Here is a 17,500-nt window from a genome sequence, read left to right as displayed (position 1 = left end):
AACCCTTTGTTAGTTTTTATTATAGAATAATTGTGAGTTAAAATAGGATTTATGACTTCAATGGGGAATTTATTGATCTGGAGCATGACGTCGATATATTCAGGTTATATGGTTTTCGATATATCGATCATAAATCTGTAACAAAAGGAGAGATTTGCTGGATCACGAGAATTAATAAAAGATTGAAAGTTTCTATACCCGGATCTTAATCTCCATTTCTTTATTGGCTTTATTATAATTCAATGACCTCCAATGCAAACTGATATGCAGGTCTGATAATCCAAAATCTGATGGGAGTTGAAATGGAATACTCTCAAACGACGCAAATTATTGTCCATGACACCTATGTTAAAGCAAGCCCATAATTGCGTTTAGTTATCAGACTTGTCAACATGCGCACCTCGTCTTTAACCTATCAATAAATAATAAGCATATTCATACCATGCTTTATTCATTTTACTGCGGTCAACGTGACATCATTTTATACTCGTATTTCTCACAATGAACGCCACTAATCAGACAGCTTTTCTGATCCAACATTATAAAAATACCTGACAGTGCCGAAGTCAGGTTTTCATTGATACCGGAGTCGAATTGGATATGGTAGTTGTAGGCTGAGTGTCTTACAAAAGGATACGACGCCAGGCATCTTCATCTATTTTAATAAAGAGGATGATTATTTTGCCGCTAAAATGTTACAAGAATATTAGGGAAATTGTATGATAATAAAGATTGAACATCGTCTTTAAAAATATATTATGAAGCTTGATATATGAATGCTGATGATAATAACAACAAGAAAAAAAAATATTTTTGACAAAGTTCGAACCTGGATCATATAAATTACAAGTCTTGCTATCTGATAGAAATTTTAACTATACCATTCTTCACTTTCTTTTCAACTCTTTAATGACATTTCTATTTTTTTTCTGGGTTTTAAACGTGGTTTACATGGCAAATAGTCGATGAGTGTCTTTAACCACTTAACTGAAGTACTAGGGAAGGAAAAAAACAACTAGCATTTTTTTTTAATGGCCAGAAAACCCTTCCTTCAAATATCGATCAATTTAAATGACCGTAATCTTGGCAAAAAATCTCATACCTGGGACATTGAGAAGGAAATTTTCTGGGCCACATTTTTAAATACGAGTTTTTCCACAGTGCGGCAGATAAGTGGTTTATTGTGGGGTTTTATTTTTATTTCACTCGTTACATTACAGAGCCTATATTGATGGGAGTTTTAACGAGCATCAATACAAGGTTTTGATAAAAGAAGTGAAATTTTTTTAACCATAATAAAAGACACGATTTTAAAATCTACTTTATTCCATACACAAGCTTTTTAAACCAAAGATTGTAGGTGAAAAATGGTGTCAGACATTTTTATGTTGCCACCTTTGTTGACCTTCATTATCGCCTTGGAGACAAAACCTTCAGTAAAGTAATTCAATTCAACATTTACCACGCTGTTTGAATACATAAGTCATTTCAAGATGCACAAATCTTGAATACATGGCGCAATCATAAAACGATATATCAATAATTGGGTTTATGATACGAGGCGGTACACCATCACCAGTACAGTGTCGTAAATGGGTAGAGTAGGGTGCCGGAATTTCGACACTGGTCGTACAGTCGACACTCTTAGATAGCTTGCTTTCAAACCTGTTTTTCACCAACGTTTATATTTCGGACATAAAAACATTGATGCCATCTTAACCACCGATAAATTTGCTTTCTGTTTCATCTAGTTTCCGATTAAAAAACGGATTGAAAATATAGTTATTTTCATGCGTATACTGACTTACGGTTCACGAAATCCGCTTCAACGCTCGCGATTTTATAAAATTTAAAAAATATTTTCAACACCCTCCAGGAAAAGCAGTGTTTTCGAGATTTGGACATTTCTGATTTATTAAAATTAAATAATCCTTTGTTGTTTTTATCCAAAAAAAAAAAAAAAACTTTTTCTGTTCGATCTATGTCATGTTTTTTCATTTCAGTCCAGAATCTCAGCAAAAACTGACAAAAACAAAAACAAAAAAACACAGTTTCTACATATTGATAAACGCAAGTACACATATAATGAAGGGGGTGACGTCATTTCAACACACATTTTCCGGTTAAATTTAGCAACATCTGCAGAGACGACACTGTCTACAAATAGATGGGGTGTTCAAAGCTATTCTAATTTCTATAATTATTTATCAATGCATATCTATCTGTAAATGTGAACCGCCGCCTCTATTCGGAATGAAACAATTTCCAAAATTGAATTTAAAGGAAAAACTGACGACAGACACACAAAACCTGAGCCTAAAGTAGTCCTTTAGAACCAATCGGCCCATGGATCCGGAGTTTAGCGTGAAAAGGACAATAGCAATGATCTGCTATCCTTTGGATAGGACGTTAGTCTATCGCAAAGTACTTTCCGCTAAATCTAACAGACTCAGCTACCCAATCACTGCTGGGTGAACAGGGGGAATCAGAAAAAAATCTCGACTGCACCCGGGTGCTCTACCAAATGAACTATCGGGACTCCCGAGTCCTAAAGTTGGTTATAAAAAAATAATAATGAACTACATCCATTCTCTCCATTGGGCCAAATAAATTCAAATCAACTTTTGTGATTTCAACTTCAAAATCAATGTTTTACGCCGACATAAACACCGCATTGAGACAGGGAGTCATTAATGTATCTGTTTACAGTTAAATTATAAAGGATCCCGTGGAACATTAATGGATAGTGTGGCCATTTGCATGAATATATAATGTGTGTGTGATAGATAGATAGATAGATAGATAGATAGATAGATAGATAGATAGATAGATAGATAGATAGATAGATAGATAGATAGATAGATAGATAGATAGATAGATAGAGCGGAGAAGAAGAAGAAGAAGAAGAAGAAGAAGAAGAAGAAGAAGAAGAAGAAGAAGAAGAAGAAGAAGAAGAAGAAGAAGAAGAAGAAGAAGAAGAAGAAGAAGAAGAAGAAGAAGAAGAAGAAGAGGAAGAAGTAATAAATACTTAAAGACAAACTATCTCATTTTATGTCATGATTGATCATTTTGGTAAGTAAAAATTATAATATATTGAAATAAGACTAGAGAAAATAGCAGTGGACCTTTTTACCCGAATTAGAATAAGCCACTCCTTGTGTAGAACTCGTGACTTAGGTGTCGAAAGTAGGGGCCATTAGAGTGTCGAAATTAGGGCCCCAGTGTCGAAATTAGAGCCAACATAGGAAAATAAATTACACACCTCAAAAAGTGCAAATTGCGACCGTGAATGGAAAGGTAGAACATATTAATTTATATGATATTTAAAAAAAATCATTTTATCTAGTCGATGTACGTCGATAGCTTGAAAAAAACAAACGAGCACACCAAAAACTAAAAACAAGGTCACAGGGTGTCGAAATTCGGGCACCCTACCTTATATCGTTGAACGTTGCCCAAATAATCACATCGTTAAATTATCCATCATTCTTGTTACACCTACAAAGTCCGGTTTTGACACCAGTCTTTATCATTAGACGATTCCAACTATTGGTGTGATTTTTTTTCCTTTTAAATTTCCCAGATTCATAAGGCAGTAGGTAACTATTTCAGGCCTGTCCTGCCCTTGTGAAGGTGTTCCTCTCAGATCGTAGAGATCCCTTTAATCATTTGGACAATAATGTTCCATAATTGAGCGTGACACCAATGACATTATTATTATTATTACTATTATTATATTCATTATTATTATTATTATTATTATTATTATTATTATTATTATTATTATTATTATTATTATTATTATTATTATTATTATTATTATTATCATTATTATTATTATTATTAATATAATTATTATCATTATTATTATTATTATTATTTATTATCATCATCATCATCATTATTATTATTATTATTATTATTATTATTATTATTATTATTATTATTATTATTATTATTATTATTATTATTATTATTATTATTATTATTATTATCGTCATCATCATTTTTTGCTTTATTGATCAGATAAGAAATCAGAAGACCAATCTTTGCCTGGATACATTGAATGCAAATACGAAGCGTGATTTCAAAATGGGATTTTACCAATGTCATGTAAAAGGCGCTAGCACTCAGGTAATGCAGCAAGGAAGTAATGATGATGATGATGATGGTGAGGAGGAGGAGGAGGATGAGGCGGAGGATGTTTGTGATGATGAAGTTAAAGCTCTTCGCGGGGGTGTGTCTTTTTTACGAAACCCGCCGAAACCCGCCGAAACCCTGCGAAACCCGCCGAAACCCGACAAAACCCGACGAATCCCGACAAAGTTATGGGAAGTAGGTGGCAGTGGGGAGTGAACCTAGAACTCAGGGAAGTGTATACCATTGGGGAGTGAACCTGGGACTGGGTTTCGGCGGGTTTCGTAAAAAAATAACTAGTGCTTTTTTACGAAACCCGCCGAAACCCGCCGAAACCCGGCAAAACCCTACAATATCCAGCAAAGTTATGGGAAGTAGACAACTGTGGGGAGTGAACCCGAGACTCAGGGAAGTGTACACCAGTCGGGAGTGAACCTGAGACTAAGGTTATTGACGGGTTTCGTAAAAAAGAATTAGTGCTTTTTTTTACGAAACCCGCCGAAACCCGACAATATCCAGCAAACTTATGGGAAGTAGACAACTGTGGGGAGTGAACCCAAGACTCAGGGAAGTGTACACCAGTCGGGAGTGAACCTGAGACTAAGGTTATTGGCGGGTTTCGGCGGGTTTCGTAAAAAGGAATTAGTGCTTTTTTACGAAACCCGCCGAAACCCGCCGAAACCCGACAATATCCAGCAAAGTTATGGGAACTAGGCAACAGTGGGGAGTGATCCTGGGAATCAGGGCGGTGTACACCAGTGGGAAGTGAACGTGGGACTATGTAAAAAGGATATCAGTAGGAAATAAATCTGGGACTAAATGGAGATGGATACCATTGGGAGTTGAAGCCGGATATGGGAGTTGAGTACTAGAGGAGAATGAACCAGACACTATTGGAGATGGGCGCCAGTGGGGAGTGAACCTGGGACTCAGGGAAGTGCACACCAATTGGGAGTTAACCTTGGACTGTGGGAGATAGATAACTGTGGGTATCCGAGCCAAACTTAAGGAGTTGGGTACCAGAGGAGAATGAACTTGACACTATAGGAGGTGGGCGCCAGTGGGGAGTGAACCTGGGACTATGTAAAAAGGATATCAGTGGGAAATAAACCTGTGACTAAAGGGAGATGGATACCATTGAAAGTTGAAGCCGGATATGGGAGTTTGGTACCAGAGGAGAATGAACCTGAAACTATAGGAGGTGGGCGCCAGTGGGGAGTGAACCTTGGACTCAGGGAAGTGCACACCAATGTTATCCATATCCCTTTAGTCCCAGGTTTATTTCCCACTGATATCCTTTTTACATAGTCCCAGGTTCACTCCCCAATGGCGCCCACCTCCTATAGTGTCAGGTTCATTCTCCAATGGTACCAAACTCTCATATCCGGCTTCAACTTCCAATGGTATCCATCTCCCTTTAGTCCCAGGTTTATTTCCCACTGATATCCTTTTTACATAGTCCCAGGTTAACTCCCCACTGGTGTGCAATTCCCTGAGTCCCAGGTTCACTCCCCACTGGCGCCCACCTCCTATAGTGTCAGGTTTATTCTCCTCTGGTACCCAACTACTTAAGTTTGGCTCGGATACCCACAGTTATGCATCTCCCACAGCCCCAGGTTAACTCCCGATTGGTGTGCACTTCCCTGAGTCCCAGGTTCACTCCCCACTGGCGCCCATCTCCTATAGTGTCAGGTTCATTCTCCTCTGGTACTCAACTCCCATATCCGACTTCAACTTTCAATGGTATTCTCCCTTTAGTCCCAGGTTTTTTCCCCACTGATATCTTGCTTACATAGTCCCAGGTTCACTCCCCACTGGCGCCCACCTCCTATAGGGTCAGGTTAATTCTCCTCTGGTACTCAACTCCCATATCCGGCTTCAACTTTCAATGGTATCCATTTCCCTTTAGTCCCAGGTTTATTTCCTACTGATATCCTTTTTACATAGTCCCAGGTTCACTCCCCACTGATATCTTGCTTACATAGTCCCAGGTTCACTCCCCACTGGCGCCCACCTCCTATAGTGTCAGGTTCATTCTCCTCTGGTACCAAACTCCCATATCCGGCTTCAACTTTCAATGGTGTCCATCTCCCTTTGATCCCAGGTTTATTTCCCACTGATATCCTTTTTACATAGTCCCAGGTTCACTCCCCATTGGTGTACACCGCCCTGATTCCCAGGATTACCCCCCACTGTTGCCTAGTTCCCATAACTTTGCTGGATATTGTCGGGTTTCGGCGGGTTTCGTAAAAAAGCACTAATTCTTTTTTACGAAACCCGCTGATAACCTTAGTCTCAGGTTCACTCCCGACTGGTGTACACTTCCCTGAGTCTCGGGTTCACTCCCCACAGTTGTCTACTTCCCATAAGTTTGCTGGACATTGTCGGGTTTCGGCGGGTTTCGTAAAAAAGCACTAGTTCTTTTTTACAAAACCCGCCGAAACCCAGTCCCAGGTTCACTCCCCAATGGTGTACACTTCCCTGAGTTCTAGGTTCACTCCCCGCTGCCACCTACTTCCCATAACATTGTCGGGATTCGTCGGGTTTCGTCGGGTTTCGGCGGGTTTCGCAGGGTTTCGGCGGGTTTCGTAAAAAAGACACACCGCTTCACGGCCATAATGGTGACGATGAAAAGAGTATCGATTATGATTCAGGGGATGCAAGATGTGACAACGATACCGATGACGGAATAGAGCAGTAAAATTAGGTGCCCCAAACGTAAACAAAGGTCTAGAAGCACATGGCAAACCACATGTTCCTGTCTTGACAGCTCACGTTCCAATGTAAATTATAGGAAAAAATAACCTTTAAAATTTGGCTGTTAGGTGGAAAAAGAAACACATATTCATAAATACTCGATCATGCATCAAATAATGTCTAGATATGGATATTTTATGGAACAAAAGGTAAAATTTATCAAAAGTTAGAGTCTATCTATTTTTAGACCAGAGCAAATTATTGCGCTGGTGTGAACAAGACGAGAATTATTCGGAGCCTGGTTTTCAGAATAATTTAGCCTTATATTATTATTTCTGCAACTGTTAGATTTTATGTAAACATATTTTCAATACTGAAAGTGTATTGCCTACAACCATAGCCCTACTATAATACTATAATGACTCTTTTAGTACGCCATGCCTACAACTCAAACTACAAAATTGTGAGACCTATATTGTGCGTAAATTATTCCGGTCCCTAACGAAAATCACTAGCAACTTGTTATTGTTTACGTTTGGGGCACCTAATTTTACTGCTCTATATGTTGCCTTGCTCTGAATACACATTTCGGAAATGTTGGCCAGAAAACAAAATCGCGCTTCAAATATAGCAATGACTATGAAAAATGTTTTTTTCTATTTTTGAGTAAAATTTTTCTCTAAAACCAAAGCCCTATCTCCACTGAGTAAAAATGTTTTTGAATTTTGAAAATCCATTCATAAATAAACAAGTTATGCAGTTTCAAAGGTGTCATTTATTTGGATGACCCGCAAAGAGGAAAAAAACGCGAAAATATGGGACGCTTTTTCGGCATTTTTTTCGACCTTTGGTTGTATCTTGCGTAATAAGTGGATTAAAATATTGAAACTTGAAGAGCAAATTAGGATGGTGTTTTGTAAAATACGGGAAAAGTACTCGTCATATTCATATGAAATTTTACAACCAAAAAGAAGAAATGTTCATGTATTACCTTGTCAGCGACAAAACCTCCACTCCCGGTAGTTTTAGAAATATTTTACTCCAAAGAGTAAAAATCTATTTTTAACGGTCTTCTGGTAATCGCACGAGTTTTGTCGCTTGACATAATCTAAAATGACCTTTTTTCTAACTGTGTGCCAACTTTCAGTCATATTCATCGATAAGCAGCGTCGTAGTTAATTTTTTTAAATAGCATATACGGAACGGCTTCGTCCCATATTTTGCCGCGAATTCGGGCACTTCGTGAGCGAAAAAGAGGCCCAAAGATTTGTGCGGGATAGTCATTGCTATCAAATATCGAGCGATTTATAGGACAATAGACTTGTCAAAAACTCTCAAACCCGATACTTCAGGAGTTTTCAATTTTTGAGAAGATGAGGATAATTTTTGATTGATCCATTTTTGTAGGACGAGTTTTCTAACCAAGATTTTAAAAATATTAATGTTTCTTTTTTCAGAGCAAGGCAAATTGTTAGATTGTGGTTGTAATAATGAGACAATGGCAATGATAAAAACAGCGACAGTTGTGTTTAAACTGCTAAATACCATCAATCACAGCTTAGCAATGTTTATCCTTGTATTTAATTTCTTTAACACGATCTCTTCAGGTTATATCTCTGGACAATGAAAACCGTTTGAGAATACAGGATGCCTGCCTTAATGTTCCGGAACAAGAGATTACGGACGGGTCTGTAATACAAGGTGTAGACTGTTTGAAAGAACTCCATCACGTCTCTAAATGGGATCATAACAAGGTATAACAGCTACACGACTGTAATCTGACATTTTTTATTTTTTTTATTTGGGGGGGGGGGGGGGGGGGGGGGGGGGGGGCAGTATTACCAATAATACAGCAACAGGGACATATGACAATGTGGCCAAAATAGCCACATAGTAGGATGGGCAATGTGGCCAAAATAGCCAAAGGGTTATTATGGGCAATGCGATCAAGAGACCCACAGAAGTATTATACCAATGTAGTTGAATAGGTTCAGGATTATTTGGGTAATGTTATAATAAGGATTAAAATTTTAAAAAAAAATAAATAAACAAAAAAAAAAAAAACAAAAAAAAAAACAAACCAACAATAGACATAACAAAAACAAACAAACAAAAGCAACAACAAAAGAACCAAAAAAAAAAAAAACATAAATAAAAGAACAAAAACAAACAAAACAACACAATAAATGGAATGCAAAATAATAATAATAATAATAATAATAATAATAATAATAATAATAATAATAATAATAATAATAATAATAATAATAACAGCACCACTTATCAGGACGAGACATTCCGCCTGTTAGATGATATATTACTTTTTTTTTTTCGGACAGAGACAACGCTGTTAACGACCAGCTACTCATTTTACACCTGAGTACGATGAGAGAATGTGAGAGAATATGAGTAAAGAATAATTTCCAAGGATTCAACTATGCGCGCTCAGAGATGGACTCGAACCCACAAGACCACATTACACACACACATAAATAAACATATGTTTATGAGATGGGGGGGGGGGGGGGGGGGGGGGGAGGAGAGAGAGAGAGAGAGAGAGAGAGAGAGAGAGAGAGAGGGGGGGGGGGGGGAGAGAGAAACCTATCTTATTTATGATATAAAGAATATAAAAGATGGAACTGACGTCTTTTAAATCATTTCTCCAGGTTACGGGTACATTCGTTGAGAGGAAGTCTGGCAAATGTCTGGATATTGACAGGGCTACAAGTGACAAGTATGTTGTTGTCAAATCCTGCAATGGAATCGATTCACAGAAATGGACTGTACCATATTTGTGATGATTAAAATCAAAGTTAAGCAATAGTTTTTCTCAACATTACCTTCCCTCAACGACCCCTAAACAACTTACCATTACTGCAATATCATAATCATCATTATCATTTTCAACATCGTCATCTCGCTTTGTAAGTAAAACATTTTCATTACTTTGACATTAATGTTTCAATCCAATGTTTGCAAAAATGTAATAAAAAGAGAATTATGGAGTTAAACGCAATTATGAGTAAATTTGTCTGCTACCGCAATTAATTTATTTGTATAACTCTTGTTCTGTGCCTATACTTGGAGAGATTCCTAAAAGTATCTCTGTTCTGTGGTCAATATCTACAGCAGGTTTACAGTCTAAGGGACAGGATAAAGATTGGAGGGTGGGATCGAATCTGATGAATGCAAATATGTGCATTGAATCCGAATCATCCCGGTCTACGATGACTAAACGCCATCAGAACATCATTAATAATAATAAATTGTGAGACCGCTGGATAAAAAATACATACAGACACACACACTCTCGTGAGCTTTCTTTACCACACAAAGACGTGTAGTAGTAGTAGTAGTAGTAGTAGTAGTACCGATCTGCAGAAGTTGTAACAATCGATGGATTGTTGCACATTCTGTGGATCCACGAAAAGCGGCGTGGTAGAGAGGAGGAGGAAGGAGAAAAATTGATAGAGGAGGGTGAGGAGGACAAAAAGGATGAGGTGAAGAAGGGTGAGGAGGATTTGGATGAGGAGCAGAAGGAGTAGGATGAGTAGTAGGAGGGAAAAGAGGAGGAGGAAGAAAATGAGCGAGAAGAATATCGACTGTGATATCATCAATGATTATCAATAGCAAAATTTGACACTAATTTAATCACGCGATGAAAATGCAAAAATATGTGACCATCTGCAAATAAACATAGGCTTGAAACCGACTTGTTGAGGTTATGACACAGGTATATGTTATTGACCTTGCTATTATAGTTAACTGTTCACACATTTAATGGTTTTCAAGTAAGGCCTAGACTCAAAACAAAGGAATGCAATATGATCGAGTTTATTGCAAGTGCTGTGCAATTTCACGCGCAATGTGTAAAAACAATGGAACATAGTGTTTAATTAAAGTTTAGATTGCCAAGCAACAAGCACAATCCTTTGTCACATCCATGAGCAATTTACAAAACCAAAACTATCAATAAATGGCGAAAATGTAAATGTCACAGAACAAGGAAATTGATTTGAAACAGAAAATGAGTTTCTTAGCGCGGAAGAAACCACATCAAACCAATGCCAAGACAATAGAACGAAAAAGGGCCAATGGTGACAAAACCTTATTAATTTTATAACTTCTCATATAGATCCTTTGTTTTCTGTACATATGATTTCAAAACTAAAATTACTTCGTAGCGTTATTTACTGAGAGAGCACTATATTTTCTTGACCTCAATTTGCATGTGGCCAGACAATGAAGAATGTGTTTGACCTACAGTATACACACTTTTGTATGTTTGATAACTGAACGCAATCATGGGCCTGATTTAACGTTTTAATGATAATATTTTGCGTCGGTTTGAAGAAGAAGAAAAAGAAGAAGAAGAAGAAGAAGAAGAAGAAGAAGAAAAAGAAGAAGAAGAAGAGGAGGAGAAGAAGAAGAAGAAAAAGAAGAAGTAGTGAATTGTGAATTGTGATGATGATGGGCGGATGATTGTTTTTGTTTTGTTTTTAAGGGTTTTATGAAGCTTTCGACACATTTAGGTCATATCAGCGCCAGTAAAAAGGAAGAAAATGGGATAGTATAAAAGTACTAGAATTACAATTAAAGCATCCAAGAAAAAGACAAAGGGGAACGGTACAAATTGGGAATAGGTGTAGATTCTCAGAGTATACCATCAATGAACTTATTTTGATTTTGAGTGAGAGTGAAGTCTCATCCATGCACGAGCACAGAATCCCGCTAAAAGGAACACACTCAAATGATTACATTATAAATTCAAAACAATTATAATGATACTTAATACATAACAGAGAGATGATTTACAAGGATAAAAATAACATCTCCCAAAACATTTGACTGTTTCCCTCCCAGCCAAGGACAGGAGAAAACCATCTCATTCCAAGACAAAGGCAGAGGGCAAGTTGGAAAACAGCTGTCGAAGGATAGAACACACAGTCAGTGCCTCCCTGCCCACTATGGGAGGTCAGGAACCCCACCCAGTGGGCGGAGGTGAACCACCATTTTGGCGGAAGATTGTCAGCTCTGAATCTGAACTACATATACATTTGACTGTTTCCCTCCCAGCTTGATTATCCGGTCAGGGCCAGACAAAACCAAGTAATCTCAGTCCAAGACATAGGCAGAAAGCATGTTGGAAAAGATATAGGGGGATAGAAGACACAGTAAGCGCATCTCTGCCCACTATGGGAGGTCAGAAACCCCACCCAGTCTCCCAGCCAATAATAGGGGAAAAAAGCAGTAGGTGACCTCTTTGCCCATCATTGGCGATCAGAGGATCCCGCCCGGCGGGGTAAATAGCTCAGGTCATCTGCCTAGAGCTCGCATTCATCAAAGGATCAAAGAAAACAGTAATAGAGAATATTGTCTTCATTGATATTTATTCTAGGTAACAAAAAGTTCAACAGCATAGCATAAAATAAAACATCATTGTGGAAATATACATATGAAAAATGCTTTGAATCAATGCAATGTGAATAATTCAAATACAATAATTAAAACCATCAAATCGGAAATTTAAAAAAAATATTTTGATTTAGCAGTTAGCAGTCATCATTAATGGGAGGGGTTTTTTTAAAGTATTTTACGGCGCTTGCAACACATTCCGGTCAAATCAGCGCCAGTAAAAAGGAAGAAAATGGGATAGTAAAAATTAGAATTACAAAGAAAAGGTAAAACAAAGGGGAATTGGTTCAAATAAGAAACAGATGTCGATTCCAAGAGCACATTATCAAAGTACTTAGTTTGAGATCACCTAAAAGTCTCATCCAGACACAAGCACAGGTCCTCACTAACTCACTAAGAGGAACACACTCAAATGCTTATACATCATATATATATATATATATATATATATATATATATATATATATATATATATATATATATATATATATATATATATATATATGTAAAACAAAAATAATACAGTGCATTACAGAGAGGTAATTTACAAAACGAAAAATATCATCTCTCAGAACTATACACTTTCCCTCCTCGCTAGGGTGTCTGGCTAGGATAAAACCAAGTAATCTCATTCCAAGACAAAGATAGAGAGCATGTTGGAAAACAGATATAGAGGGATAGAAGACACAATAAGTACCTCCCTGCCCACTATGGGAGGCCGGAATCCCACCCAGCAAAACAGATAACATAACTAACAATACATTACAGAGATATGGTTTCCACCATAAAAATTAATTACATGATTTGCTGTATGATATTAATACAAAATGTTTCTGCTGATCTATTTGTTTAAAATACCCATCATTCTTGTCCTAAATATAAATTTTGGTGAAATGATTTAAAACGTACATATAAACCCAAGATGGCGCTTGTTTACAGTTACAGGAGTTTCCACGGATAACGAAATTATTTTTTTTCTTCAATATTGTACTGAATTTTCATTGAACATGCTCTGTGATTAAAACTATAGGAGTTCACACTCGTTTTATAAGATTTAGAAATTTATTATCCAAAGCCAAAAGAAAAAAAACCTGGAACAAATATAAGTCATAAAAGGTACTCTAGAAATATGCCATAAGCAACAAATGGTCATATTTCTACAGTGAACCTCCAATTCAACGAAAACTACTAAAGCCACCTTGCATTTAATGAGTGTTCATAACCACCAAAGCTGTATAACCTAAAAAAAAAAAAAAGGTTTAACCCTAAAAATGAATATATCATTTTGACATTTCGTTCATGCTAAGAATAATATTACTCTTGTTTTATTGCCGCTTTATTCAATAATGTTTTCAGACTTAATATCCCTTTGACGTAAATACATTACCAAGGGTAATTTATCACCTCCCATTAAAAACAGCACTAAAAAAAAATCACGTTCAATGGGGTCCAACTATGGCTGAGAAACACCTAGTTTGGCCCCTAAAGTCGCATAGCTGCTAACCCGGTACAGCTGTTGAGGAGTTTAAAAGTCAGGGAGATTTGGTTACAATTACAGGAGGTTGCAGCTGGGTTGAAAAAGAAGGGAAGAAATCAGGATCACAAAAGAAAGAAAGAAGATTGAGTATGTTTGTTTTTTGTTTTTAAGGGTTTTACGGCGCTTGCAACACATTTAGGTTATATCAGCGCCAGTAAAAATGAAGAAAAGGGGGGGAAAAATCCCCCAAAAAACAATCAAGTTTATAAGCATTTAATTTTCTGATTGAATGCCTCCTTATCAAAGATGTTGATTCAATTTAGTTTTCATTTAACACAACCTCTGTAATAATTAGTGAAAGTATAAATAATATCTCAGAACATTTCAAGTATATTCTATGCATACAATGCAAAGCCTCATAACAGTATGAAACGTATTAGTATAAAACACAAGTGTGGTATAACCAAGTGAAATCAAATACAGAAATTGTTTAAAAGCAACCATAAGTTGGCGGCTGATCGCAAACTGCGTTGTTTTTTGTTTTTAAGTTTTAAGGGTTTTACGGCGCTTGCAACACATTTAGGTTATATCAGCGCCAGTAAAAAGGAAGAAAATGGGATAGTAATAAGTTCTAGAATTAAAATTAAAGCACCCAAGAAAAAGTAAGACATAGGGGAACTGAGAACAAATAGGGATCAGATGTAGATTCCAAGAGCATAGCACCAATGCACTTAGTTTGAGATCACCTATAAGTCTCATCCAGACACAAACACAAAATCCAACAAAGAGGAATACACTCAAATGCTTACATTATACATTGAAGATAACAAATATAATAATACATAACAGAGATGATTTACAAGGGAAAAAAAAATATCATCTCCCAAAACAATAACTATGCATTTGACTGTTTCCCTCCCAGCCAGGAGTCCGGCCAGGGCCAGGACAAAACCAAGTAATCTCATTCCAAGACAAAGACAGAAAGCTTGTTGGAAAACAGATATATGGGGATAGAAGACACAGTATGTACCTCCCTGCCCGCTATGGGAGGTCAGGATCCCCACCCAGGCAAACTGCTTTGATATGGCTGCAATCAACAAATTATAACTTTCTAGCCCACATATAATTTTACAGGCAGTTTTCCCCAACCTTTTCTGGATCACTGTGGACCTGGACCCTGTTAATATGTATTTTTCTTAGTTGAAAACAATGTACATGATTTTCAAATTAAGAATAGGACAAAACAACCCAAGATGTATTTTTCCTCATTTGACATAAACATTGCAGACTTCAAAAATATAATCTAAATAATCACCACTGAGCCACTGCAAGAGATAAAAATAATAATATAAAAAAATAAAATAGGGTTGAGGATCAAATTGTGCCTATAAGCCACTGTAAAATGTATGCCACAGAGCACAGAATTACTGATCTAAAAAATTATAAAACTATTTTTTACAGACTGATATACGAGGAACATGCAAACCGTCTGATATGTTTCAGGCTAATTCTATCATCCGTTGACTCAAATTAATACGAAGAAAATCTGCTAGGTCATAATACTCAGTCCTTTTTAAAGTCATTGCAAGTATAATTTTTTCTACACGATTCTAGCAAATCAACAACAAATATTGAAGGCGTAATTTTTAATCTCTCTTGATACTCTATCTATTCTTTTTTTAAAATAGGGTTGGCTGTCAACATTGTTCCTTAAAGCCAATGTTAAATTATCATCGAGCACAAATTAATTACTGGCAAATCTAAAAAGAATAAGTCTGCTATACCATAATCATTAGTCCTTGTTTGCTTTTCTGGGGGTTTATTTATTGGCGACTAGATTCTCGATCCTTAACTTGACCTTAGCCTATCTGGCCATTTTCTATTAAGAGGCAGCTTGTTTAATACAGATGAAGTGGCAGATTGGCTTTTGCCTGCAAAAGTGGCAAGTTCATTGTATTCATTTAGCTAAGCTGCATAATTTCAGGTTTGCAATTTCTTACTTTAATACCAATAAGTTTTAAAGACTTCAAAAAAGATTTACAAATTGATCAAAGCTAGTCTAAAATTTCATGTTGACAAATCTTCATCAAAAATTGTTTGTTTTTAAGGGTTTATGGCGCTTGCAACACATTAAGGTCATATCAGCACCAGTAAAAAGGAAGAAAATGGGATAGTAATTAATTCTAGAATTACAATTAAAAAAGCACCTAAGAAAATTTAAGACAAATGGAAATTGGTTCAAATAGATGTAGATTCCAAGAGCACAATATCACTTAGGGTTGCCAATTCAGGAGGCAAAAATTTACTGAACTTTTACGCAAAGACATAGACCAATCCCTTACTGAGTGTTAAACTCCAGTAAAAAGACATAATGTCTAACTTTTTCCGTTAAGCAGCTGATTGGAAAATATACTGCGGGTTTATATTGAATTCCGCAATAATATATAGAAAATTGGCAACCTTGATCACTGTATTTAGTTTGAATCACCTAAATGTCTCATCTGACACAAGCACAAGTCCCCACTAAGAGGATCACACTCAAATGTTTACAAATCATATATTTGTATGTAATGCAAAAAATAATACAGTGCATAACAGACAGATGATTTACAGTACAAAAAAATATCAACTCCAACAACGTTTATTTGACCATTCCCTCCCGTCCCAGCCAGGGCCAGGACAAAACCAAAACAAAGACAGCTGTTGCATGTTGGAAAAGAGATATAGAGGGATAAAAGACACAGTAAGGGCCTCCCTTCCCACTTTAGTAAAGATTAACGCCGATCGAATGTGTTGATAAATTTTCATTTTAATTTTTTTTTCCCCGCCATTTTTTATCATCCCTTATTCAAGTTGAATGGCAATGCAGTAATTCATGATGTCAATCTCAATGTAAATACTAAAGGTCATCCTCTTCATCAGGATCAATTTCTATTAATTCAAAATCATCAGATTTAATGAAAGGCACAGGGGTCACTTCGTATTTGATGTCAGGAGGACTTTTGTTACCAGTCCCACCACTTGCGTCTTGAATGCTACCAGCATTAGATTCTACTGGCTGTGTTTTAACATGAGCTGCGTAGGTAGAAGAGTCTTCTGATTGGTCATATCCTTGTTGACTGCTGCCATCTCCATAATCTGATCCAAATGCCATCTGATGTGACATATCTCCTGAAAGCTGAGTGTCCCTGCTGTCATCTGAAGCACCTTGTTGATAATCATAAGACTCATCACCATGGTAGTATGATTCACTGCCTGTAAGATTAAATGGTAAAATAGCATATAACAGATATTAAGGTCACATAAATGTTTTATACCCAAGATACTGAAATATCATCCCTCCAAACAATTACTGTTTCCCTCTCAGAAATGGACTGTTACCAGGGCCATGACTAAATCAAGTAATGTCATTCCAAGACGAGGACAGAAAGCAACCTGGTAAAGGAGAAAGATACAGGGGGATAGAAGACAGAGCAGTTGTGCCGCCCACCATGTGAGGTCAAAAGACCCAACCCATAGATAATATTGTTAAATGCTAAATACCAATCTTCTTGCTACTGAAAGGCAATGAGAACAGTGTATTGATGTATATAGCAATTTTCTTAGCCACGACCCTTAAATGCTTCCCTTGTAAATTTTGATAAGAATATTGGGACCATATCAAAATTGTCAAGATACAAAACATGCCCATTTTTGGCCTGTAAATGGTTGGTGAAAAAATTGTCGGAACTTTTTGAACACGAGAAAATAGACACAAAAGGACACAAATATGGA

General features: G+C 36.8%; 2 protein-coding genes across 15 annotated transcripts in view; one reads left to right on the top strand and one right to left on the bottom strand.

Annotated features, from left to right (window-relative positions):
* The window catches only part of LOC144965559 (putative N-acetylgalactosaminyltransferase 9), a 29,622-nt gene extending 19,777 nt beyond the window's left edge, over positions 1-9,845 (top strand). For all 5 annotated transcript variants that reach the window (XM_078901039.1, XM_078901036.1, XM_078901035.1 and 2 more), the window contains exons 10-12: positions 4,027-4,134; positions 8,442-8,588; positions 9,501-9,845. In XM_078901039.1, the coding sequence (XP_078757165.1) occupies positions 4,027-4,134; positions 8,442-8,588; positions 9,501-9,632 (387 nt within the window). In that variant the 3' untranslated portion in view covers positions 9,633-9,845. The remainder of the gene's footprint in view (positions 1-4,026; positions 4,135-8,441; positions 8,589-9,500) is intronic.
* Positions 9,846-12,200: 2,355 nt separating this feature from the next.
* LOC144965557 (uncharacterized) overlaps positions 12,201-17,500 on the bottom strand; it is a 53,269-nt gene continuing 47,969 nt past the window's right edge. For 6 of the 10 annotated variants that reach the window (XM_078901030.1, XM_078901028.1, XM_078901031.1 and 3 more), the window contains exons 8-9: positions 15,290-16,981; positions 12,201-15,051 (exon numbers count right to left, since the gene is read on the bottom strand). In XM_078901030.1, coding sequence (XP_078757156.1) covers positions 16,626-16,981 — 356 coding nt within the window. In that variant the 3' untranslated portion in view covers positions 12,201-15,051; positions 15,290-16,625. Of the gene's footprint in view, positions 16,982-17,500 lie in introns of all 10 variants that reach the window. The other 4 variants (XM_078901026.1, XM_078901025.1, XM_078901033.1 and 1 more) reach the window with 1 other exon arrangement.

The sequence above is a fragment of the Berghia stephanieae genome, chromosome 2, assembly GCF_034508935.2.
Source record: "Berghia stephanieae isolate SIO BIC M18660-M18661 chromosome 2, UCSD_Bste_1.3, whole genome shotgun sequence".
In the NCBI taxonomy this organism is placed as follows: domain Eukaryota; kingdom Metazoa; phylum Mollusca; class Gastropoda; order Nudibranchia; family Aeolidiidae; genus Berghia; species Berghia stephanieae.
This window is presented reverse-complemented; position numbering and strand designations above follow the sequence as displayed.